Here is a 24,141-nt window from a genome sequence, read left to right as displayed (position 1 = left end):
CAAGGGTTTCTGGAGTCTCTTGGCATATTAAATCTGTTTATTTGCCACGTGGTCCTGGAAAGCCTTGAGGAGCTGCTTTATCTCTTCATGCCTCCGTTCTTCATTCATCACAGGAGAAAGACAAATGAGAGGTGAAATGATTTTTCAATCTCATCTCTTCAAAGGAATTGTCATATCTGCTATCTACATCCAGCATGGTCGCTCCTTGTCCTTGGATCCATCTTCCAGGGCTTTGTGACAGCAGCAGTGGCCACTGATTTGTGACACCATTAGAACCAGGGCAAAACGTCTCTGAGCTCTCCATATTAATGAAAGCAAAGCCCTAAATCCCTCAGCACAGCAGCTTTTCCCCCCTTCTCACCCTGGCACTGGGGATGTGGCCAAGGCTGTTTGCTGCCTGTGCAGGGATTCATCATCTGGCTGGGGAAAACCTGGACATGGGGCTTGGCAATTCCCTCCTCTGGAATTTGGGCTAAGCTCTGCATCCCTGGGGTTTGCCAGCCTGGAAAGGGTTAAGAGGGAAATTGTCACTAAAGCCCCACTTACATAAATGGGAATTCAGTGACTTTAGGGAGACCCTGAATTCCTTTGATCCTGTAACATGCTGTCTGATCCTCAGCAGGGCGAGAGGAGACAGCCTCAGGCTGAGCCAGGGGAGGTCTAGATTAGAAAAATTTCGTCCTGGAAAGGGTTGTCAGGAGTTGGAACAGGTTGCCCAGGGCAGTGGAGGAGTCACCATCCCTGGAAGTGTTCAAAAACCTGTGGCTGTGGCACCTGAGGACGTGGTTTAGTGGTGAGCAGAGTGTGGTGCTGGGTGATAGTTGGAGATCTTTTCCATCCTTAACAATTCTGTGATCAGAAGGAGGTTCAAGAAGTGGTTCCCTCTGCAGGAGGCAAAGTGCCAGGCCTGGGAATGTTCCTCTGGTTAAATCCCTGACAGTCAGTAAACCCCAAAGTGTTGTGTGTGTGCTGGAACAGCCTTGGCTGCCACTGAAACGCAGCCCCCTCTGCAGATGGTGTCGTTTTTGTGGTGCCTTAGGTACAGAACAAGCTTTTTGTGGGTATCCTCTGGCATCTGGGGCTCTGCAGCAGCTTCTTTTCCTGCTTCCCCATTCCATGGAATGCTCTTTCCCTCATCAGTGCCTCTGCCTGCTCTCCCACACCGAGTCCCACAGCTGCATTATGAATTGCCATCTCTCAAATCCATGATTAGCACTATAAATCCTCGTGGACTTCCCCATTTGTTTTTTGGCTTTTTTTGTTTTTTTTCCCCACCTTAGCTTAGAATTTTACACATTGTTTCTCCCCTCCTCATTCTTTTTTGCTTGCCTGCAAGTGGCACTTGGGGTTTGTGTGGTTATTTTTCTTGTATTTATACTCTCCACTGACTTAATTAAGTTCTTGCCTGTTTCTTGGCCTTGCCAAGTTTATTGGCCCCACCAGGGCTTCCCAGTGCTCTCTTCCTAAAAACCACAGCTGCTGCCAATCACCTGAGACCACGAAAATGGGCAGAAAAAAAACTTCCTTTTGAAACTCAGCTTGACATTATGGGAACAAAAGACAGACAGGAGAATAATCTTCTCGACTTCGCTCGGTGTTTTCAGGCTGGTTTCCTAAAAAACAGAATATGATTTAGGCACTGAGCCCTGACCTCGTGGGGATGGGGTTGTCCAGGCAGTTAGTTTGAATTTTTGGCAAGCTGGGGGCCAGTTTGACAGGTGGGCTTTGCAAAGATGCTGAAAATCCGTATCACAGAGCACTGCTATGGATTGCTCCCACTGGGAGAAAAGTTTCAGCCAAGGGAGGAAAAAAAAGTATAAATCCCATTCCACCATGTGCAGAAACAAGCTCTTGGTGCCTGGAATTGCCTGTTTTCTTGCTGGAGAGTTTCTGAGAGCCCAAGGAGGCTCTTCCCTGCTGATGGCACCAACATTCCTGGGTGGTGTCTGTGGTTCTGCAGTGAGAGGTTTCCCACTGTGCCTTCCTGTCATTCCACTCTCACCTCCTTCCCCTTCTGGCCACGAAACCCAGCCCACATTTCAGGGCAGGGCTTTGTGGGCATGCAGGGGATCCCTTTGTGTCCATCCTTCCAGACTGTCCCTTCTTTCAGAGCCAGAATCACATTCCCTGACCTTACACCTCGGGAAGGCTAAATCCCTCATTCCTCCTTGTCCCTGCTTTTCTCTCCTCGTTGTTGGGATGTCTCTTGGCAGGCTTTTCAGGGGATTTAGTGGGACTTACCTGGTCACAAACACATTATTTGAATACCCAGATCAGGACCTCAAGCCTGGCTTTGGAAATCCAGAGGAATTTAAGAGACCTCATGTTAAAAGACCTCAATTTCCTGCCCTGCTTGTGTCCAAGAGGATGTTTTCAGGTTACTCTGGATGGGGCATTTCCATTCCAGACCCTTTTCTGATCCCTTTGGGCTCTTTTGCTTCTGTCTCCATGTAAAGTTTGTTTGCTGCTGCCTCGTAGTGGGATTTATATTTGGAAAAGCAGGTGAGGTGAGGAGCCTGGCAGGGCTTTCACCTGCCCCAGAGGGATGATGTTTGCTGGGATGCAGAGGCTTTGCATCCCAGCACTGTGACAGGCCCAGCATGATGGACAAGTCATTGCCTTCATTCCCTTTTTTTTTTTTTTTTTCCTGGAAACTCCAGGTCTCAGAGAATGTAATTCTGATTTTATGTACACAGAGCAGTTAATAAAGAAGATAAAAGAGAGATTGTGTTTCAAGCAGTGCAAACTAAAGCCCTGAGCTGTTTTTATCACATCTCCCCTTCTCTCTCTCTCCCCTGAATTCACTCTCTCTGGATAACAGAAATGAGAGGGAAGCTCCATTTAAATGCAGATTTCCCATGTTGGCCAAGAGCAACAAATAGCCCTGTGCTGCACCGATCACACAAACATTATCAGGTCTCTTTGTGAAGGAGGTTTGATGTTTTTAGATTTTCCTTTTCCTTGATGAGATCCTCTTCCCTCTCAGAGTAATAGCGCCTTGACGACTTTTTATTTTATTTTTAAGCAGCACTTCAGAGGTTATAATGGAAACACAACCCCACCTGTTCCTCCACTGGAGCTCCACTTGACAGCCCTGTAATGAGGCACTGTGCAAATTCCTTCCCCTCTGCTGTATTGACAGCCTGAAGGGTTGATACCGTACTCAGCAGAGGGGAAAAGGACAAAATAAGGCAATTTTGCAACAGTTTTTTAATCACCTGACCCTGCAGCCTCGTGGTTTTGGGGGCAGTTTGGGGTTCATGATGTGAGGAGGGTCTCCAATGGTGCAGGATATGCAGGTGGCTGAGGAAGAGGAAAAGGAGGAAGGGGAGACGTGGGGGTCAGGTTGGACATCAGGAGGAATTTCCTCCTGGGAAAGGGTTTTCAGGCATTGGAAGGGGCTGCCCAGGGAGGTTTGGATTCCCCAGCCCTGGATGTGGCACTCAGTGCTCTGGGCTGGGGGACAAGGTGGGGATGGGTCCCAGGGGGGACTCGATGATCCTGGAGGGCTTTTCCAACCTTGATGATTCCGTGAGCGTGTTTACAGGATAAATCAGAAGAGGTTGTAGATGTGCTCTTAACCTGTCAGATGAGAAATATTGCAGACAGCTTTATATCTTTTTAACTTGGAGGGACAGGTTACAAACAGTGAAATATGTTTAGTAAGCCAGTGCTTTGCCAAATCTGCATCTTCAAGAGATGCCTTGAGATGGAAACTGTGTTTCTGAGTATGACTTCACATCTCAAAGGTATGAAAAGCATCTGAGAAAAACGTAAATAAAAAATGATAGTGTTAACAGGGAAAGGTCAGCTGAGCACAGTTTGTTGTAGCAGTGTCTAAATCTCCTGCTAGCATCTGTTCCCTGTTATTGTTATAAAAATGCTACTTCATTAGATCCTGCTTGAATCATGAATTAAGGAGTGATGTTGCAGCAAAACCTGCAGTGGGATGAGGCTTGTCAGGGTGCATCTGTTGAGCCTTGGCTGGTGGCTCTGAGGAGCCACATGGCTCGGGGGGACGGGGGGATGGAGCCTTTCTGCTTTCTTAGCCCTGCTTGAGAGCCAGCTGAGGGTGGAAAGGATTGAATTCTGGTGCTGCCTGCAGCCTGGCTGCTGCAGGGGCTCGGGTGGCTGCTGTGTGCCAGCCCAGCTCCAGCAGGACAGCTGCCTCCAGCACCCAGGGCACCCGGGCTGGCAGCACTGCCCGTGCCCCCCGACGCTGTTTGGGCAGGAAGGAGCAGAGCTGAGCAGTTCAGGGTGAGAAATTAATGTCCTTCCTCCTCCTGGAGAAGTTTCTCCGGGGTATGAGGAGAAGAGGCAGAAGGGTTTGAGCATCTGCCCTGCACAGTGTTGTGGATGTGCTCTGGGGGGGAAAATGTGCAGCAGATGCCACTGCCCAGGCTGGGAATGGTGGAGTTTGAGGAAGACACGTCTCTGGGAAGCTCCTTGTCCAGCTCCTGTCTGGACAAAGCACTCCCAGGGATGCCTCACACTCTGTTTTGGTAGGGCAGGGCTTAGGCTGAGTGCTTTCACACACACATCTCATCACAGGGCATCAATTCCTGCCTCCTCATCCCCCCCCCCGAGGGCTGGAAGATCCCTGAGCTGAAGACTGTCTGTAGGAGAGTCATTGAAATCTGATTTTCCCATCCCCTTGCATTTCTTTGCCTATCAATAATGGTTCTTGCTGTTAAATACCTGGTTCTTGCTGTTAAATCATTAAGTCTGAGTGTTGCATTTGAAATGTGGGTTTGATAGAAATTTAAACTTCGTCGCTTGAATATTGATGAACCACAACCCAGCTGCTCTTTCTGCATTTCCAGGGGGATAAACTCTTCTGGCTTGGTGCCTCTCAGGTTTATGGGCTTGGTGTTAAGTGTAAGGAAAACCTGGGCATATTGACTAGAAAGATAATTATTACTATCTGAAGGATTTTTATCTGTCAAGATCGGAACATCCCCTGGGAAAAGATGTTCCCAGCCAATTATTCCAGAGGAAAACTCAGCCTGTGCCAGTCCTTGGTGGCTTCACTTGGATTGTTTGACTCTCAGTCCCTGGGAAATCTTGAACAGCCCTGAGTTGGGCATCACAGATCCAGGTGCTCCTGGCTCCCTCTGGAATGTTTTCCTCATAATTCACAGAGAAGTTGTCTAGACCAGAGACATTTATCACAATTGGGAAGACAGGAGTGATTTTTGAGGGCAACAAAGTTCAAAGACTTTGCTGTAAGTCTTCAGGATTAAAGATTTACTTGATGCATCTTCCCATATTTAATAGACAGGAGGAGATGAAAGGGAATTTCTAGAAAGATTTCCGTTCATACTTAATGATGCCACTGTGAGATGAGCTTTGGCACCGTGTCCCAAGGCATGAAGTTTTTAAAACCAACCTTTTTTTAAACATTAAATGACCTTTTTTCATGCTCTAGCTTTAATAAATAAAGATTAGCTCAGCCTCATTACCTGCTGGGTCCTGAGGGCTGGTTTAATATTTAGTAAAAGTAACCAAAGTGTCCCAAAATGCAAGGGAGCACATTTTGCTGGTTTTCTATCACAAGTCCCAAAGTTCAAATTCAATCAGAGCTGAGTAAAAAAGAGGGTTTACTATTGTTATTTATTTTGAGGTTTTATTTTTTTTTTCCCCTCACCTGTAGGGAACTTTTCAAGGTTTCCAAAAAATAAGAATGGAAAATCCCATCCTGAATAGACACACAGAAAAACAAACCTTTTTTTGTCTAGGTGGCCTGGGGAAATAATTCAAAATTTGGTTTCGACTGTTTTATATTTCAAATGTCTTTAACTGCACATTAGTGGAAGTGGATTTTGTTTGAAACCTGGCAATTAGGAATATACTCGAAAACATTTCCCAATTTAGTGATTTTGAAGCTTTCAAATTAGAAACTTAATGAATCTCAGAATGCTGACACACACTCCCCTCACCACTGATCTTTAATTTTGCTGTGTCAGCACCTGAACTCCAGCAGCATTTTTGGGATGTTCATCACATTCCAGCACACGGATTTACCCTTTCCTGGGAGCAGGGTTGGAGGGAAAAGGTTTTGTGTGTGAGAACTTTCTTCTCTGCTGCTTCTTTCCTGAAGAAATGGAGTTTTAGCTGCTTGTTGGGACACGTTATTCTCCCAGATATCTGTATAGTGCACCACAAGTGTTGCTGTGGGGTTCTTTATCAGTGCTTACTTAATTCAACTCCCACAAAAGCGGGAAAATCTAGGAAGAGAAGGAATTTCTTGAGTATCCTCGGAATATAAAGTAAATTAGGATAGTGTGGAACACCTCTGCTTCACCAGTGGATTCCACTGCTGAGGCTGGGGCAGGACTGGGACACAGGGATGCTCTGCAGTTTTGTCAGGAGACAGAAGGTTCCAGTGGGATGAACAGAGCAAGGCTGGAAAAAGAGCCCTGGAACGTGGTGTGAGTTGGTTGTTGATACTGGGCTGTGCTTTGGGGTTGGGTCAAAGTGAGTCTCAGGGGCAGGGAAGGCAAAATAAAAGGAGGCTGGACCTGAGACAGGAGTGTTGGTGGCACTGGAGGGTGATGGGGAGCAGTGAGGACCTTCCAGACACCAACCAGCCCTCTGAGGGCTGTTCTCAGTCCCACCTCCAGCCCAACATCTCTGTGCTTCTCTGCCAGGTACCCCAGTGAGCTCTGACTTTGAACAGTGGCTGTCCTGCCAGCCCTTGCTCTTAGAACTCAGGATACCTCCAAGTTAGGACTGATTTCAGTTATTTCAGGTGTTATTTCAGGTTTCAGCTGATTTTCCTTCTAAAAAAAACCCCAAGCCAAACGTGCTGCAGCCCAGTGCCACGTTCCAAAGCTTCCCCAGGGCTGCTGCCCTGAGTTCCCTGTTTCCCTGCCACACAGCCCAGCAGAGCCCCACTAATCCCTGCCCTGCTCACCTGCCTGCTCCGGCCCCTGAGCAGTTCTGGATGGCATCACTCCCTTTGGAGTGATTTTTTGGGAAGGGGAGATAAGCCTTGGTGCTTTTTTTAATGTGCTCAACAAACAACAGCTCTGCTCTTCCCCAGATCCAGTGGAATTGCTGTGTTCTGGGAGGAGACCCCCTGTTAGCAGGGACAAACCCAGGGGGGTGCAGACCTTGTGCCAGCTCATAACAAAATGCTCAACTCTGATTCCTTTTTGCCTTCCCTCAAGAAAACAAAAATAATACCCCTCACCCTCTCCCTGTGCCTAACACAGATTTGAGTGGGCAGCCCCAGGAGCTGAGTTCAAGAGTCAAGTGCTTTCTGTTTGAAAAATATTTGTCCCTCCCCACCCACGGCTGCCCACGTGCTTCCTGAAATATTCCAGCTATCAGCACCGGATCAACGCTTCACAGGAACGATCCAAGGCTATCTGGGGACGTTCCTCCTTTGTTGGGATGTGAGGCAGAGCCTGGATCTGGGTTCCTCAGGGCTGCACAGCTGGATGTGCCTCTCTGAGAGCCCCCGGGGTGGGTGCTGGATGCCACCAGCACCCCGACAGCGTGGGTGGCTGTGCTGTGGCATTCCGACAGGTAGCACAGCCACTGCTGCAGAGATTTCACCACCCACCTGTCTGGCAAAAACCTTGGGAGGTGGGTGAAACAGCAGGAGAGGCCGTGTGGGAAGGAGGATGTGCCGAGTGTGGTGGCGAGAGGAGCCCCAGTGTGGAGATCCCGAAGGGATCGGGGGACGAGGGGGATGGGGATGTGCACAGAGTCCCTGCCGTGCCTAACCACTGCCAACCCCTTTGCTCCCACAGCTGCCATCCTGGATGACCCCATGGAGTGCAGCAGAGGGGAGAGGCTCTCCATCACCCTGGCCAAGAACCGCATCAACCGCGCGCCCGAGCGGGCGGGGAAGGCCAAGGTGGAGGTGGACATCTTCGAGCTGCTGCGGGACAGCGAGTACGAGACAGCAGAAACCAGTGAGTGCCTCTCCTGCAGCTGGGCCTGCCCCCCTTCCCCTCTCTGCCAGCTCACCAGGGGTGTCTGGCACACTTGCTGCAGAGGGAAATTGTGTGTCAGCCAACTGGCATAAACCCCCCCCTCTCTGCTCCTCTCCTGCTCACACAGAGCAGTTTTCATTTGAGGGTGTAGCTTGGTGTTGGGAGGTGAGCCCAGGCGTGGACTTGAGAGGATCTGGGTCCCCAACAGGCTTTGCCACCACTCAGCTCAGTGGTTTGGGACAAATTACTTCCTTTAATCTGTGTGTCAATAAACAGAGGCAGCGATACGGGAGGTGCTGATCCTTTGTGAGGCACTTAATGGTGAGCAAATAAGAGACTCTCTGGGCAAGTTGGGTGCAATTAAGTTATTTTTAATTCCCCCTGGAATTCTGCGTGTCAGCAAACATGACAGCTCTTCCAGGGCTTGAGATTGGCAGCAGATTTATTTACACAAAGGGAGGTTTTTAAGTGATGTTTAAAAGCGTGTGGATTGAAAAAGAGCTAATTTTGAAAGAGCAGTAGATTTCCCACGTCACTCCCAAGTCCCTTAATGAAACAGTTCTCTATTAGAGTTGTTCCTGTGGATGCCCAATGTGTCAGCTCCATGCTGATGGATAACAAGGAGATTGATGGTCAGTGTCCCACAGACCTTTTGGGAGCCTGAGTGAAAGGAGCCCAAAAGATCCATAATTGCCTCTTCCTATAAGAGTAAATATCCTTTGGAATAGGATAGCTTCCCTTCAGAATCATTTTTAAGCTGACCTTTAGAGTTCAAGGGAGGACTATAACTTTTTATTACCAGTTGGCTTGAAAAAGCTGGAGAGATCATTTTTAATAATAGGGATTTTAGACTCGTTTCCCAACAGTTCTGTGTTCCAGGACTGTGCAATCTGCAGGGTATCCCCAAAAAGTGTGGTGGTGTGTTGTGGCCTGGGACAGGCTGGTTTCTCCCACAGTTTTGGTGTGTGCTCTGCAGAGCATTGAGCAGCCCTGTGGTCCCCAGAGCTGCTCAGCAGTGACTCTGGGTAGCTGGAAGAACGGGCTCCGTGGGTCTGCGAGATCAGCACATCCTTCATTTCCTGAATTAGTGTTTGCATTATTTATAGAAGAGTTCAGTTAATAAAATGCGTCTCAGCAAGTACCTGGATGTCTATTTATAGAGCCTGTCACCCGTGAGGCAGCACAGATTAAAATCATCACAGGGGCTGTTTAAAGCAGAAATTCTCCACTGGTTTGGATCCCTCATCTCTCTTCTGTGTTCCTGGTCTTTCCCATCTGCCCAGGATTGTTGCCCATCCTGCTTTGCCCTCATTTGGCACAGCTCTGGGGCACATCCAGTCTCCCTGTGCAGAAGGGGTGGGGACAGCCTGGATTTCATGCAATCATAGGATCACAGGCTGGGTTGGGTTGGAAGGACCTTAAAGATTATCGAGTTCCAACCCCCCTGCCATGGGCAGGGACACCTTCCACCAGCCCAGGTTGCTCCAAGCCCCCTCCAACCTGCCCTTGGGCACTTCCAGGGATGGGGCAGCCACAGCTTCTCTGGGCAACCTGTGCCAGGGCCTCCCCACCCTCCCAGGGAAGAATTCCTTCCCAATATCCCACCTAAACCTACACTCTCTGCCAGTGTGAAGCCATTCCCCCTTGTCCTGTCACTCCAGGCCCTTGTCCAAAGTCCCTCTCCATCTTTCTTGTGGCTCCTTCAGATCCTGGAAGGTCACAATTAGGTCACCCCAAAGCTTCTCTTCTCCAGGTTGATCAATCCCAATTCTCTCAGCCTTTCCTCCCAGCAGAGCTGCTCCATCCCTCTGATCAACTTGGTACCTCCTCTGGACTTGCTCCCACAGCTCCTTCCCAGTACATTCCCAGTTTGCCCCTGGAAGTATCCCAGACCTCTCAACAGCCTCCTAGGAAATGACAAAATTCCTTGTTTGCCTGAGCTTTCTGTGCAGGAAGGACCCAGGAAAAAAGGGTCTTAAAGGACCCTTTGAAGGACCCAGTGGCATTTTGAGTTCCATCCCTGTTCCTTCCTCATAAATCTCCTGCATGGAGCAGCTTTCCTGTTGTTTAACTCGGGCCTTGGCTGCCAAGTGACCCCCAGGGATGCCACAGGGATGGGGGGCAGGATTTCTGTCCCACTTGTCCACCCAGAACACTGCTTATTAATCTCTGTTGGGAGATTTTTTCAAGCTGAGAATGAAATGTTCCACAAGAGATTGTTGATTGCAGCAAAAATGTTGTGTTTGGGGAGATTGTGGAAACAGGGTGAGCGAGGAAGAGGCACCTCCCATTTCCAGTTTGCACCTTTTTGGGTGATTTTCTTGTAAAAAAGTAGGAATTGGAGCAAACTTGACGTGGTTTTGGTGAGTTTTGCAGTGTGTTATTTGCCTTTTCTTCAGAGGGAAAAATGTCTGCAAGCGTGTCTTTGAAAAGGAAAAAATCTGGATTCTGCATGGCTCTGCTATTAATGTCACTGAAGTTATTCTTGATTTACACTGGCAGTGGAGGAGAATCAGATCCTCTGACTTAAATTTCAAGGGCTTTCATGCCTCTCAGATGCTTTAATACAGCTCTGATGTTTGTTATGACACATAATATTAATAAAAACTGTTTAGATGCTTTAACCTATGACTGCAAAGCTGTTATACAGCTGTGTAATACTGTTCTCACATTTCACACCCTTTTGAGTCACTGTTAAATATCACAGCTCCATGTTTAGCTGACTGATTTAGGAATTACACCCCATCAGTGATATTCCATAAACAGTTAGTGCTTCAAGAGAAGGAGGAATTTTGGGGAGTTAGTTTTTTATTTTAGTGTTGAGCTGCTTTTCTTTCCTTTTTCCTTTTGACTGGCTCACGATAGAGGGCCCCAAAAATCACAGTTGCTGCAGCAGGTGAAATATGAGTCAGTTAATCACATTCATGCCTGGTTTCTGTTTCAGCTTTAGATATGAATGAAGGCAAACACTGACTGCTCCTGTGTGAAACATCTGTGTTTGCAAGGAGTGCACTGAAAGGTTGTGGACAGAGCTTTTTGGTTTTTTTTGGTTTTTTTTTGCTGTTACAAGGAAAACCTGTTCTCTCTTTGTGTTTGATGTTTCAGCTCCTTTCATGGGGATCCAAAATGACTTGTTTAATCGTGTCTTTATCTAAACCACCTCATTCCTTTTGATGTCCAGGGAGGGACAGATCTTCTACTTGTTCCCCTGTCCCCTCTGGCCTCGTCAGCCTTTTAAGCATCTCTTTGTTGTGAATCCAAACATCCTGGGGCAGGTCAGGGGCTGGAGGATTTTAAATTTTTATTTATTCACACCAAGATTTCAAAGTGCCTGATATGTCCTTTCAGTGGCAGTGGCTCAAATGTGATATTATATTACCTGTCCCACCATTTTTGTGGGATTTCACGTTTTAAGCCTGCTTTGGTTGTCATGGAATCACAGAATGGTTGGAGCTGGAAAGGGACCTTGAAGATCTTCCAGTTCCACCCCCTGCCCTGGGCAGGGACACCTTCCACTAGACCAGGTTGTTCCAGCCTGGCCTTGAACACTTCCATGGGCAGCCACAGCTTCTCTCTGGGCTCCCCTGGTTGTGGGTTCCTTTTAGGAAGCACAAAGGATGCTGCAGGGAGCAGTCTGGGAGTGCAGGATGAACCCTCTGGAACACCAGCTATTTATTTATTTATTTATGCACTTGGTGTTCCCTGTCTGAGATTCCCATCCTGACCAGTCCCTGCCACTCCAGACCCTCTGGCATGTTTTGCAGTCATGGAAATGCTGAGGTAATTGCCAGCCTTCCCTGCTCATTTGTGCTCAATTAGAGCCAGGAATGTTCCTTGCATGCTGTTTGAAACCCTGGGGTCAGGTGTCTGTGTGCAGGGAAGGGGATGCTGTGTCCTGCCCCGGGGGTGGATGCTCTCCTTGGGGGGCTTTCAGCCCTGCTTTGAACAGGGAAATATTTGGGATCCCAGGAGGGGAAAGGCACTCTCTGACCACGTCTGAGGGGCTGCACAGACATATGTAATGTCACAGTTACCTACTTGTTGTCTTGCTTTTCCATGTTCAAAAAATAGGCATGCATTTCCACCTTCCTTTAAAAAAATACCTTGTTGTTTCCTGAGTGTCCAGAGCTTTGTAATTCCCAAATACACCCATGGAAATGATTAAACACATCCCTTTCTTGTTTTTGTGGCAGCACAGCCTTGCTGCTACCAAAGGAGGGTCACTGTTCACTGCACACTGAACACACACCTGAGCAGGGATGATCCCACACCCCATCCCAGGATTAAAGAGCTTCTTAATGTGATGCCTTTCCAATGTCCAGTGTTTCTTGAGATCCTGAATTCTGGACAATGTAAAATTGGACACAAAGAGAAGTCTGCAGCAATCAAAAATGTGTCCTGCCCAGCACCCACCTTACATGGCAGCCAGGTGGGGGAGTACGAAGGGATTGGAGGGGCAATATCCCATAATATGCCACTGTCTGTGGTTATACTCTCTGTGATTAGCAGGGCTGAGGTTTTTTTTTTACAGGACCTACATTTCTGCAACCCTTTTCTGAACCTGCAGTGCCCATGGCAGCAGCAAGGCTGAGCCTTTCCTCCCTGTGGGGACAAACAGCATCAGGAAACGTTCCAAGTAGGAAATGAGCTTGGATTACACGGGAAGCTTCCCAAACGTGGTCAAAACCTTTGCCTCGGGCACCTCCACTTTGTTTCCATTCATTTTCCTTAATTTTAGTGGATGTTTCCCCCTGGTAGTGACAAAAACCAGGTCTTTTTCTTCTGGCAGTTGTTGCAACTCTGTTGCTATGGCTACTTAACCCACTTTTTGTTCTCCCTGCCGGGGATGAGAAGGAAAGCGCTCACCAAACTTTTCCCCTCCCTGTGCACCACAGAATTTTCCCCGGGAATTTTTGCCTTTACGACCTGTGGATAAAGGAGGGGACTTGGAGCAGCTCCTTCCTCCTCCAGCTGAAGGGTTTGCTGGAGCTGAGAGGGGCTGCTGAGGCAGCAGGCAGGGTTTTCAAATCGCTGGTGCTCTTATTTAAAAGCGTCCTCTGAAGAGGTCTAAGTGCCTGTAAATTTTTAAGCACGGAGGGAAAGCAAGCACTGGATTCCTTTTGAAGATGCCACAGAAAAATATCACTGGCTCTGGAGGAGACTGAGCTGTTGCAGGGGGAGAGAGCACAGAAGGAAGGAAAATCCAAGAGGAGATGTTTGCATTTCATCAGCACTCGCTGTAAGAAGTCAGAGCAATCAGTATGGACAGGGGCTGGGGAGGGGATGGAGCTCTGCCTTCAAAAGAGAGGTAAAACCAATTCCCCAAAGGGAAAAACTAAATCAGATTTTGGCCTCATATTCCAGTCATGAGGCTGTGGAGACTTATGGAGTTTAAGGCCAGAGATCACAGACTCCCAGAATGGTTTGGGTTGGAAGGAACCTTAAAGCTCACCTTGTTCCACCCCCTGCCATGGGCAGGGACACCTTCCACCAGCCCAGGTTGTTCAGGGCTCCATCCAACCTGGCCTTGGACACTTGCAGGGATGGGGCAGCCACAGCTTCTCTGGGCAACCTTGGGTAGCTGAAATCAGGCTGTAGAAGTTCACTTTCCAAACTCTGTGCTACAGCTCACTGCTCTGAAACCACCCCAAGCACAGTGTGGGCTCTCATTTCACATCCAGCCCTGATTTAAAGACTTCGAATTGATAAAAAACCTGCTCTGATCTATGTTTCAGCCATTTTGATGATGAATTCCCTTTGCTACAAAAAAACCCCCAAAACAACACGTTCAGATTTGAATTTTTCCAGCTCCTTTTCCAGGCACTGAGCCTGGATAACTCTTTGCAACCATCCCAAAAGTTCGTCTGAGGTGTAAACCAGGGACCTGTGGTGAGGAGGGAAGTTTGATGCTGAAGAACCATCAAAAGCTTTAAAATCCCAGCTTTGTGCTGTTGTGGTTTAATTTTCCCACGTGAAAACGTTGTGAGCCAGAACTGATGGGTAGTTTTGGTGCCTCCCTTCCCCTCTTCCACATCCTGTTCCTTCAGGAAGGCTCCAGTGGCTCTGTGTGTGTGGGGAGGAAGGAGCTGAGCGTGTGAGGATGCTGAGGCAGGTCTGGCATTGCAGGAGGAGCCGTGGCCAGCACATGTTCACATGAGCTTGTGAGAGCCCAGGAATTGAGGCACGAGGGGCTCTCGCCTTCTGTTCAGGCTCTGCCTGCACCAGCTGCTCCCGAGGAGCATTCCTAGTGGATGGGGAGGTGACACCAGCTGGGCTCCTCCTTGGGGCACAATCAGCTAAATTTGTGCTGTGAATTCAGAGGACAAAAGGTTGCATTTTAACCCAGGGAAGCTTGAGGGAAGAGATTTAACTTCTTGGGTTTGTCAGGGTGTTTTTTTTTTTTTTTTTTTTTTTTTTATTGCTCTGCTAACCTTGGTGGACAGGAGCCAGAAGATTAACTACAAATAGGGAAAAAAAACACAACCCCAAACAAATGAAAAACAGTAATGCAACCCTTATTATTACCACTGAGCTCTGCAGAGGATGAGGGGAGCAATTCATACAAGTTTGTTTGCTGCTGGATGATGCTTTGAAGCCGGGTCACTGCTGTGTTGAGCATCTTCCATATACCTCAGTTCCTGTTTTATCCTGGGGACAAAAAGGGGTGTTAAAAGAGAGAGCCCCAAGAGATGAGGATACTGGGGCTTTGGGGAGGGTTTAGGTGGGATTTTAAAAGGCTGGGGAATGAGGGAGAGTGTCACAGGCAGGGTGACAGTGCTTCAGGGGGAATAGAGGGATTCTGGAGGTGTAAATGGCAGGGAGTGTGTTGTGTGAAGGAATGTGACGTTCTTAGTGCAGCAGGGACTGTAAGCAGGTGAGGATGAAGTCTAATGCCTGTTCCCTCTCCCTGGTGCCCACAGTGTGCCAGATTCTCCCCAAAGGAGTGGTTGGAGTCCTGGGACCTTCCTCAAGCCCAGCCTCGAGCTCTATTATCAGCAATATCTGTGGGGAGAAGGAGGTAAGTGGAAAAGTTCCTTTCTGGGGTAAGTTTATGCCCTCACATTGACTTGGCCCCAATGCCCCCGTGCCTGGTGGGCTGCCCAGGGCTGGGAGGGAATGTGGGAGCCCTGATCCTTCCTGAACATCCCAGCCAGAGCTCCTGGTGTGACACAACTTCGTGCACAAACGTGGAAAGCTTTATTTTTTTGTTTTTTAACAGTTTACTGGTGTTCCATCGATGCAAACCCTTTTTATCTGTGTCCAGACCGTGTGCTTGATTTAATATTTCCCAAGCCTTCAACCACCTTACGCTGATCTGGCTCTGCACAGGGGAAAAGAAATTGAGTTCTCCTCTCACAGTTCATCCCTTTAAAGCCAGATAACATCTCTCAGCCATTTCGTGGGCTCTCTCTGGAGCCCAGCCCCCAAGGAGGGGAGGCTGGAACTAAGCACTGGAAATAATTCACATTAACAAATGAGTGCTGTTCCTTGTTCCTGGAGCATCAGAAGCGGTGAAGAGATGGATCTTTCAGACCTAATGCACTGAGCTGTGGCAGGATGGGTCTCCTGGGGGTGTTTTGTAGTGCTTTCTCCTGTTAAACCTCCTGGACCTGTGCTCCATCCCAGGCCAGGCAGCTCTGTAGTAACACACCAGGAGTGTTTTGCCCCTCCAGTCTCTGATCTCTCTTTTTTTTTTTTTCTCAGCAATGAAAGGTGAGTCCCAGTGCAATTCTGAGCTGTTTGATTCTCACACTCGATCTCAGCTGCCCTCTTAGGGGTGCAAACCTGCAGCAGGTCCCTGTGATTTGTATCACAGAAGCATCAGCTGGTGCCACTGTGCCCCCTGCTTCCAGCCATCCCTCCATCCCTCGGGCACAGGGAACTGTGTCCCCGTGTCACCCCGTGGTGCAGGGACTGGAACCTGTGGGGATGGACCTGTCCCTGCTGTGTCACCCCTCCAGTGCCTGTGGCACAGAGATTTCCTTCCCCCTGTGCAGAAAGGGGGGTTGCAATGGGGCAGAGTCCTGGGGAGGAGAGGAGGACTCTGGGAGTAAAGGGTCTGAACCAGGGCTGGGATCAGCCCTGGGGGGGTCCCCTCTGTCTGCATTTCCTTCTCTCTGGTATCTGCAAACCTCAGGCTCGTCCTGGCTCCCAGGAATGATCAGGATGCTGCCCTGTCTGCTCTGGTTACAGGAATTCAGCTTTCCCTCCCAGCCTGTCTCCCTGCTAACACAGCCCGGGATGAAGGCTGCAGACTGAAATCAAGGCAGATAGCAGCTTATTACTCTTTTAAGTTTCCTTTTGCTAAGCAAACAGCTTATGCTGTCAATAAAACAGCCATCACAAGCTGCTAATAGGCTTTCCCAAGAGGAGAGAGGTGGGAGGCATAGGCTGATAGCTTTAGGAAGGGCTAATAATGAAGGAAAAGTCGACTTGACACTCGGCTAACGAAGCCGTAGCAGATGTTTCCCTTTCTCTGACTTCTATTTCTTGCAAATAATTCACTCAGCAAAAGGAAAACAATATTCCCTCTCCTTATTTGGCTGAACCTCAGTGCCTGAGCTTGATCTGTCTGTCTGCCCACCCATTCCCTCTGCAGGAATCTGCAAGGTGTGCAGCTCCCCCCTCCCCAAATTCCCGGAGGAGCAGCATCCCACCCCCTCCTCCTGCTCTCTGTGTTAATGACAAATGCAGCATTATCTGCAAGGTGGTTCCAGTCCCTTGGAGCTTGCCCATGGTATGGCCACCTGTTACCTGCTGATCAAAAATGCCCAAAGCTTCTGGCTGCTGCATCTGTTCCCCTCTCTCCCGAGCCCTGCCAGCACGGGGTCATCCTGTTCTCCCCTTCATCTGCCCTTAATTGCCCGATGACACACCAGCTCAGCAGGTGGGGTGGATCTGCAGCACACAGCAAAGGGCTGGGGGCTCCATGGCTGCATTCCAGTGTATCCCACCCTGCCTGCATCCCAGTGTATCCCTGCCTGCATCCCAACGTATCCCTGCCTGCCTGCATCCCAGTGTATCCCTGCCTGCCTGCATCCCAGTGTATCCCAGCCTGCCTGCATCACAGCGTATCCCAGCCTGCCTGCATCCCAGTCTGCCTGCATCCCAGTGTGTCCCTGCCTGCCTGCATCCCAGTGTGTCCCTGCCTGCCTACATCCCAGTCTGCCTGTATCCCAGTGTGTCCTTACCTGCCTGCATCCCAGCCTGCCTGCATCCCAGTGTATCCCTGCCTGCCTGCATCCCAGCCTGCCTGTATCCCAGTGTATCCCTGCCTGCATCCCAGCCTGCCTGCATCCCAGTGTATCCCTGCCTGCATCCCAGTGTATCCCTGCCTGCCTGCAGAGTCTCCTCCCTGCTTACCCAGGCAGCCATGAAGTGTGGGCCCGGCTACAATTAGCGCCCCAGCTAATTAGGTTGAACTCATCCGGAAGGTTTCCCGGGCTGTAATCACAGACCCTGTTGCCTTTCTCTGAGTGGCTCAGCAAGACTTTTCCTGATCCACTTCTCCCCGTGGCTTCTCGTTGGCTGTGATAATTATTTTCCTCTGCTGTTGCACAGATCCCACCCTCCTCTCTTGACTCCAGCGACACTTATTCAGTTTTATTGGGATGTTTCCCTTCCTGCCTGCTGTGTGTTTCACACCAAAGGCCCTTTACCGCAGATTTACTTGTTTTTATTTCTGTTTCCTCTTTAATTATATTTTCTTTCCTCTCCCTGCCCCCACTTAGGTTCCTCACTTCAAAGTGGCACCGGAGGAGTTCCTGAAGCTGCAGCTCCAGCGCTTCACCACCCTCAACCTCCACCCCAGCAACACCGACATCAGCGTGGCCGTGGCAGGAATCCTGAATTTCTTTAACTGCACCACTGCCTGCCTCATCTGTGCCAAAGCTGAATGTGAGTCCTTGCCAGGCTGGCTTTGCCTGCCCCTCTCTTCAATCCCCTCCTGTGTGTTTGGTGCTTGCTGGAGAAGGTCCCACCAGCAGCGTGTGGGACCTCAGTGTTGCATCCCAGATCTCCATCTCTCGTGCAGACACATCCTTCTCCCCCCCCAGAGCAGGTTCTCCACCCTGTTGCCCCCAGGGAGGTGTTTGTGAGAGGAGGAAAGGGGATGGGAAGAGACTTGCCTGCCTTCTGTTTAACAATCTGAAGAGTGTTTTGCTTCCACAGATGGGGTTTTGAATTTAGAAAAAAAAAAAAAGGCTTAGGCTTGTTTCTGGAGATTATTTTAGGCAAGTAAAGCTTTTTGAAATATGTCTTTCCCAAACCCACATGCAGCTTGTGGCCTAAAAGCAGGATTTGATTAATAGACAATACACTGCACAGCCTCTTGGGCTCTGCAGCCCTACATCTGCTGGCCATGGGGCATCTGGTTGCTGGAGCTTTCACCTCAGCAGGACCATGTTCACCTCTGCAGAGCTCCTGACGTGGCAGAGGCAGCTCTGCATCCCAGTGCTGAGAGCAAAGTGGGTCCTGTGCTTGTGGAGGTCACTGAACAGCAGGGAGATGATGTGGAGCAGCCACAGTAATTCTGCTTTTATTGCCCTGTTCATCAGCACAGTTCATGGCACAAACCAGCCTGGCAGAGGGGCTTTGGAAAGGCACCAGGGAGAGCTCTGGGGATGCTGGTCTCTGGCTGGGCCAAGGTGGGAGGGAAAGGCAGCACCATCCCCAGCCAGCCCTGGGCAAACCTCACCCCAGCAGCTGGGCCAGTACTGCAGGGCTGTGGTGACTCCTGCACAGGGACAGGGGGAACAGGAGTGTCTCTGCCTTTCCTTTTTGCTTCACGTGCCCTGAGGAGAGCAGATACTGAGCTGATGGGAGTCAGTAAATTACCTTCTGTAAACGTGCTCAGATTTACCCCAGGAAAGGACCCGACTCAAAATGATGCAATTAAAATCATGCACATGCTCTCCTGCATTACTTCCAGGGCTGGAATTTTTCATTGTCTGCCTTAACCTTAAGCAGGAGGGGAAAGAAAAGATAATTAGGTTTTCTCACCTGCCTTACAGGAGGCTCAGAGCCCTGTCCCCACAGAGCACACATCCCCCCCTGCCCTCCTCCCCAGCTCTCTGCCAAAACATGCAGGTCCCTCCTGTTGGTATTAATATGATTAACAAGATTCTTCATTTAACTGGATCAAAACCAACGACACCCCTTTACTTGAAGCAATCCAATTTGTTTTACTGCTGGATAACTCAGTATTTAGGATGAGCTGCAGAACCTGAGTCCTTTCCAGTCCCTGGGAAGCAGTGGGATGGGTGCCTTTTGTGGATCCTGCTCTTTTGTGCTCAGGAAGGACCTGCTGTGAGCTGGGCTTGGAGCACAGAATGCTCTGGCTGTAAGAGAGCACATACTCAAGCTTCATGTAGGAGCAGAAAGCCTCATTTTCCCTTAGGACATGCACTGCTCCTGAGCACAGTCCTTAAACAACTAACTCGAGGCATCTCAGGCTTTTGGAAGGTTCCTTTGAGGCAACTAAGGGGAGCATATGAGCTGTGTGCTCATCAGTGAGGAAATGCTGCTTTGAGGGACGTTTTTATTTGGGCCCCAGGAGGGAAAAGTTGTAGCTGTTTTGGTTTAAGTGCAGGGCTGTGTGATGGGGCTGTCACTGCAGGGAGTCACATCCTTCCTCTGGGGACTGAGTGCAATTTGCCTTGGCAGAAGCAGGAAATGACCCTCAAAGTCAAGGAATTTGGGCCAGCCTGAGTGTAGTGCCGTGGTGAATAGAATGAGGTTGTATGACTCAGTTAAGTGACTGAGTTTGGTGAAGAGAATGAGATGATGTGACTCAGTTTGGTGAATGGAATTGAGATTATGTGGCTCGGTTTCTCTCTCTGGTGTGGAATAATTTACCAGTTTGTGAATTGCTCTGAAGTCCTAATGTGGAAGGTTTGGTGTGATTCCACAAAAACCTTACCCCAAAAAAGGCAGATTGAGGGGTGCATGGGTTTAATAGGAGCTCTGATTGTCAGAGAGGGGAGGGAATAACACCCAGTGCTTAAAAAGAGGAGACCAGGGCACTGAGATCAAGGGCCCTGAGCACATCCTGGGATGCTCAGGGATGTTTGGAGCAGTGGTGTTGGGTGTAAGAGCGAGGCTGGATGAGGGGAATCTCCATTCTCTTCCCAACCATCGGTGTCAGGGACTGCAATCACAAATAGAGCTGCTGGGGCTCTGGGTGTCCATCAGCAGAACCTCACAGGCAAGAGGAATGAACAGGAATGAGCAATAAACAGGGATGTGGGACCCTACTTCCCAGGAAGCTGCTCGTGTGCCCAGAGCTTGGGGGTGGGCTGCTCCTGCCAGCTCCAAAAGTTTGCATAAGGAAAAATAAAATAAGCAAGGTCAGGACTTGCCACTGGCCAGTTTGGGCCACTGACAGCTCAGTGCTGGTCCCCACAGAGCTGTTCAAAGAGCAGGTGCCTGGTGCAGCCTCTCTGTGCACCCTGGCCCTCACTTCACTACTTCAGAGTTGCCAGGAGGAGTCTCCGAGCCCTCACTCGTGTTCACATCCCTCTGAAGTGCCAGTCTGGCAGCAGCAGCATCTCCAGTCCTCATCAAACAAAGGGGAATCTCTTCAGATAATAGAGACTTCCCTCAGCACAGCAAGAGGAGCTGCAAGCAGGAAGCTTGATGAGGCTTCAGGTAGGATCTGATGTGCTGGAAATGATAATTTTCTCCAGTCAGAGGAGGAGATCAAATGATTCCTTTTTTTTTTTTTTCTTTTCCCCCCTGGTCCCACTTCCTCCTCTCTGTGCTTGATGTGCTTTTGAAAACACCTTCCTGAGTTTCACAGCAGCAGATATTGCTGGGATGAGCTGTCAGTAAACTTGGGAGTCTCAGCTCTGTTACTTGCAGCAACCTGGCTGGTCCCTTGTGGGGGTGGAATTAGGTGGAAATAAACCTTGCAAGGATCAAATGGAGGTCCTGGGTAAAATTTACTGTTTGTGTGGGCTAGCACACACAAAAAAAGGATTCAGGTGAGGTCTACTCCATGTGTCCTTTATGCAGAGTGAATTTGCTGGCCAGTGAGAGAAAAAGAAGCTGGTGTGACCCAGAGCAGTCCTGGCTGTTTTCTCAGTCCTTTGCTGAGTTCTTGCCTGTACCCAGAGAAAAGCTAAGAGGCCAGAGCATTGTGAGGAGCTCAGAACAAACTTAACGTGCTGAAAAAGTCTCCCTGTGAATGAGAGGCTCCTCATCTTGGATGTGTCCCTTTAGCTGCACTGCTTTGTTACCTTTGTGGAGTGCTGGGAGTCCTTGGGAGCAGAGCTCTGCTCAATCACATCCTCTTGTGTTGCCTCCCTGGCCCTTGACCTGCTGGTGAACGAGGGAGTTTGTGCAGCCAGAAGTGAGGAAGGTTGAGAGCAGAGCCCTGACTGGAGGATGGATTTGCCTTTCTGCCAGCTGGGATGTGATGCTGCTCATAGTTCTGTTCTTTTTGGTTTCCTTCAGTTCCCTCCTGTCTGTGCCTCGCCAATGATTACATCTGGTGGTCCCTCTGGTCAATCAAACTTGACAGGAGGTTATTTCTTCATGAAACTCAGCAGCTGGGTTGGAAGAGGCAGACTCTTATCAAATATGCTGTCGTGACTGAGAAAAGCTGCAGCAGGAGCTTTGACATCTTATTAGACTTCAAGGCAGCTGGGTTGGAAGGAGCCCTTGCAGTGACCAGGCTGCAGGGGGAAACTTCAGTCAGAAGTGCCAAAAAGGCGATGGAGAACAAGCCCAGGGAAGTCAGGACTCATCCAGGGGGGTGTTCACTAATACTTTTTGTCTCCAGCTTGCAGCTGAAGGGAGAGCCCAGTCCTGCAGACGAGGTGGCCCTTTTCCATGCCCCCTTCCCGTGGCTGGTCCCATCCAGACACTGCCCCAGGGTGGTGCTGAGCACTCAGGGGGCTCAGTGGGGGCACAGAGAGGCAGAGATGCAGCTGGCAGGGCAGATTGGGGGGAGGAGGAGGGCTGTGCCATGGAGGTGGAAGGTGGATGTCCAGAGACCTTGTCCAGCCACAGAGCCTGGACTGCAAACATTGTCCTGCTTTAAAACTCTCCTCATTTCTCCATAAAGCACCAACTATGCTGGTTGGTGGGTTGGTTGGTGTTATTGTTGGCTTCTGTGTTGCTCTGGGAACCCCCAGCCCACAGGTAATTCTGACCCACACTAGGACCATACTCACAATTTTAGTCACAGCCAATTCAGCCCATTTTTTAATGTGGAATTAATGTTGTATTTTAGCAATGACCTCAGCAGAGCTTTCCATCCCCTTGGAAGACAGCAGCTTCCCAGCAGAGTGCTCCAGGATCTCCCAAGTGTATCGAGTTGTGCCTTGAAGGCCACTTAGTCTGGGAGCTGGAAATGGTTGAGGAGGAGGAATAATCCTCCAATAACCAGAACAATCCCACATACAGGGAGATTATGAAAAGCTTCTCTGGACTCTGGGGTCCTGAGAAAATTTGTATCAACAATCTTATCTCTTCTCAAGAGGACTTTGGGGCCACTATTTCCTGGAGAACAGCTGGTGTAGCTCCATCATTTCTCATTCCCTGCTGGGCCAAGCAGTGAGTCCCAAATCCTTTCCTTTGCACAGACACAGAACTGCAGGACTGCATCCTACTGAGAATGGCTGTGGGCCGTGGGAGAAGAGCTTTCTGAGCCAAGCATAACGTTTAAAGGCTTTTCTCCCTTTTCTTTGAAGGCCTTTTAAACCTGGAGAAGCTGCTCCGGCAGTTCCTCATTTCCAAGGACACGCTCTCGGTGCGGATGCTGGATGACAGCCGGGATCCCACCCCTCTCCTGAAGGAGATCAGGGATGACAAGACAGCCACAATCATTGTCCATGCCAACGCTTCCATGTCCCACACCATCCTGCAGAAGGTGAGTGTCCCTTCCCTGTCCCAGCTCCGGGGGCTGCTGCTCCCCCTGAGCCAGGTGTTGCATGGTAATGGAGTGGGGAAATCCCTGGAAACGGGCTCTGCTGAGAGGGGAATTGCCACTGTGATGGAGTTTATGGGGAAAATAATTTGCCCTCTCTTTCCAGGACTCTTATCTGGGGAAGTGATGCTTTAATTACTCTGAGCTGATGTGTTTGCCTTCTCCAAGTGGTGTGTGCTGGTGGCTCCTGTTGCCATCAAACAGCTCAGCCCTCTGAAATTAGTCCATCAGTGCACTGGTGTCTCATTTTTCTCCCCTCCCTTTACGTTTCTTAACTTTTTGCTGCCTTTTTCTTTTTTTTTTAATTGTCTTATTAACCAAGATTTCATTTTAATCGTGTTTATTTTTAAATGGTCTCTCGCTGCAGTTTTTAGAGCTTGTTTTGATAGCCTGCCTCAAAACTGAGCAGTGGCTCCAGATGGAGTCTAAAGTTGGGTAGAATTTCCCGCATCCTGGGAGGTACAAGAAGCACATTCCTGAATGGAGGCAGGATCCAAGCCGTGGGATCCCCTTGGCTGTTGGTGCAGCCATTCCACGCAGTGTCCTGGCTGCTTTATCACGGAATTAGTCATCCAGAGGCCTTGACTGTGTCAGATTTATCCTTGATGACAGCCAGAAGGGATGTTTTTATTATTCCCCACCTCCCCAAAGATTTTTTTGTTCCGCTGCATGTCATTTTTTATTTTTAAATAGACAGTTTGGGGGATTTTTTTTGGGTCTCTCTGCGCAGGGATTTTTTTTGGTGTGGTTTTTTTTTTCCTCCCTTTCCCCCCCACCCCAGGTCCCTGTTGCTGCCTGGCTGCTGAGGGCTGTCCCCCTCCTCTGTTGCTATAGTGACTTCCCACAGGCACACAGCAGCTCCCTTCAGGCACACACAGCCTCCCTGCCCAGCTCCTTCTGCCACAACTGATAAAGATGTCAGTGATTCCCACGATTTTTCTTCTGTAAAAACTAATCCAGCCTTCCCAGCCAGAGGACTGTAGGAATGGAAGGTAATAAATAATGAGCTTGTGATCTGGCAACTTCTTGCACCTTGGGAGGCTGGGAAGTCCTTTCCTTACAGAGGTGGAAGCAGATATGGGGTGAGGTGGGTGTCGAGCAAGCAGGTACAGCCTTGTCCCTCTCACAGGTCGCCAACAGCAAGAAAAGGGCACTGTTGGTTTGGAAATATCAGCTCTGTCTTAGGAGACCAGTCCTGGCCTGCCACGGGGAGAGAAATTACAGTTTCTCATCTCTTGCCCTCCACGTGTGGGCTGGAGCCAC

The 24,141-nt window shown here is 49.4% G+C and overlaps 1 protein-coding gene across 1 annotated transcript in view; it reads left to right on the top strand.

Moving 5' to 3' along the window:
• Positions 1-24,141, top strand: part of GRIK4 (glutamate ionotropic receptor kainate type subunit 4) — a 183,795-nt gene that overhangs the window by 103,117 nt on the left and 56,537 nt on the right. The window contains 4 exon segments of the mRNA XM_064634466.1: positions 7,761-7,925; positions 14,867-14,964; positions 17,678-17,843; positions 22,643-22,821. Of these exon segments, the coding sequence (XP_064490536.1) occupies positions 7,761-7,925; positions 14,867-14,964; positions 17,678-17,843; positions 22,643-22,821 (608 nt within the window).

The sequence above is a fragment of the Pseudopipra pipra genome, chromosome 23, assembly GCF_036250125.1.
Source record: "Pseudopipra pipra isolate bDixPip1 chromosome 23, bDixPip1.hap1, whole genome shotgun sequence".
In the NCBI taxonomy this organism is placed as follows: Eukaryota; Metazoa; Chordata; class Aves; order Passeriformes; family Pipridae; genus Pseudopipra; species Pseudopipra pipra.
Note: the sequence above shows the minus strand (reverse complement) of the source record. Positions and strands in the feature narration are given on the sequence as shown.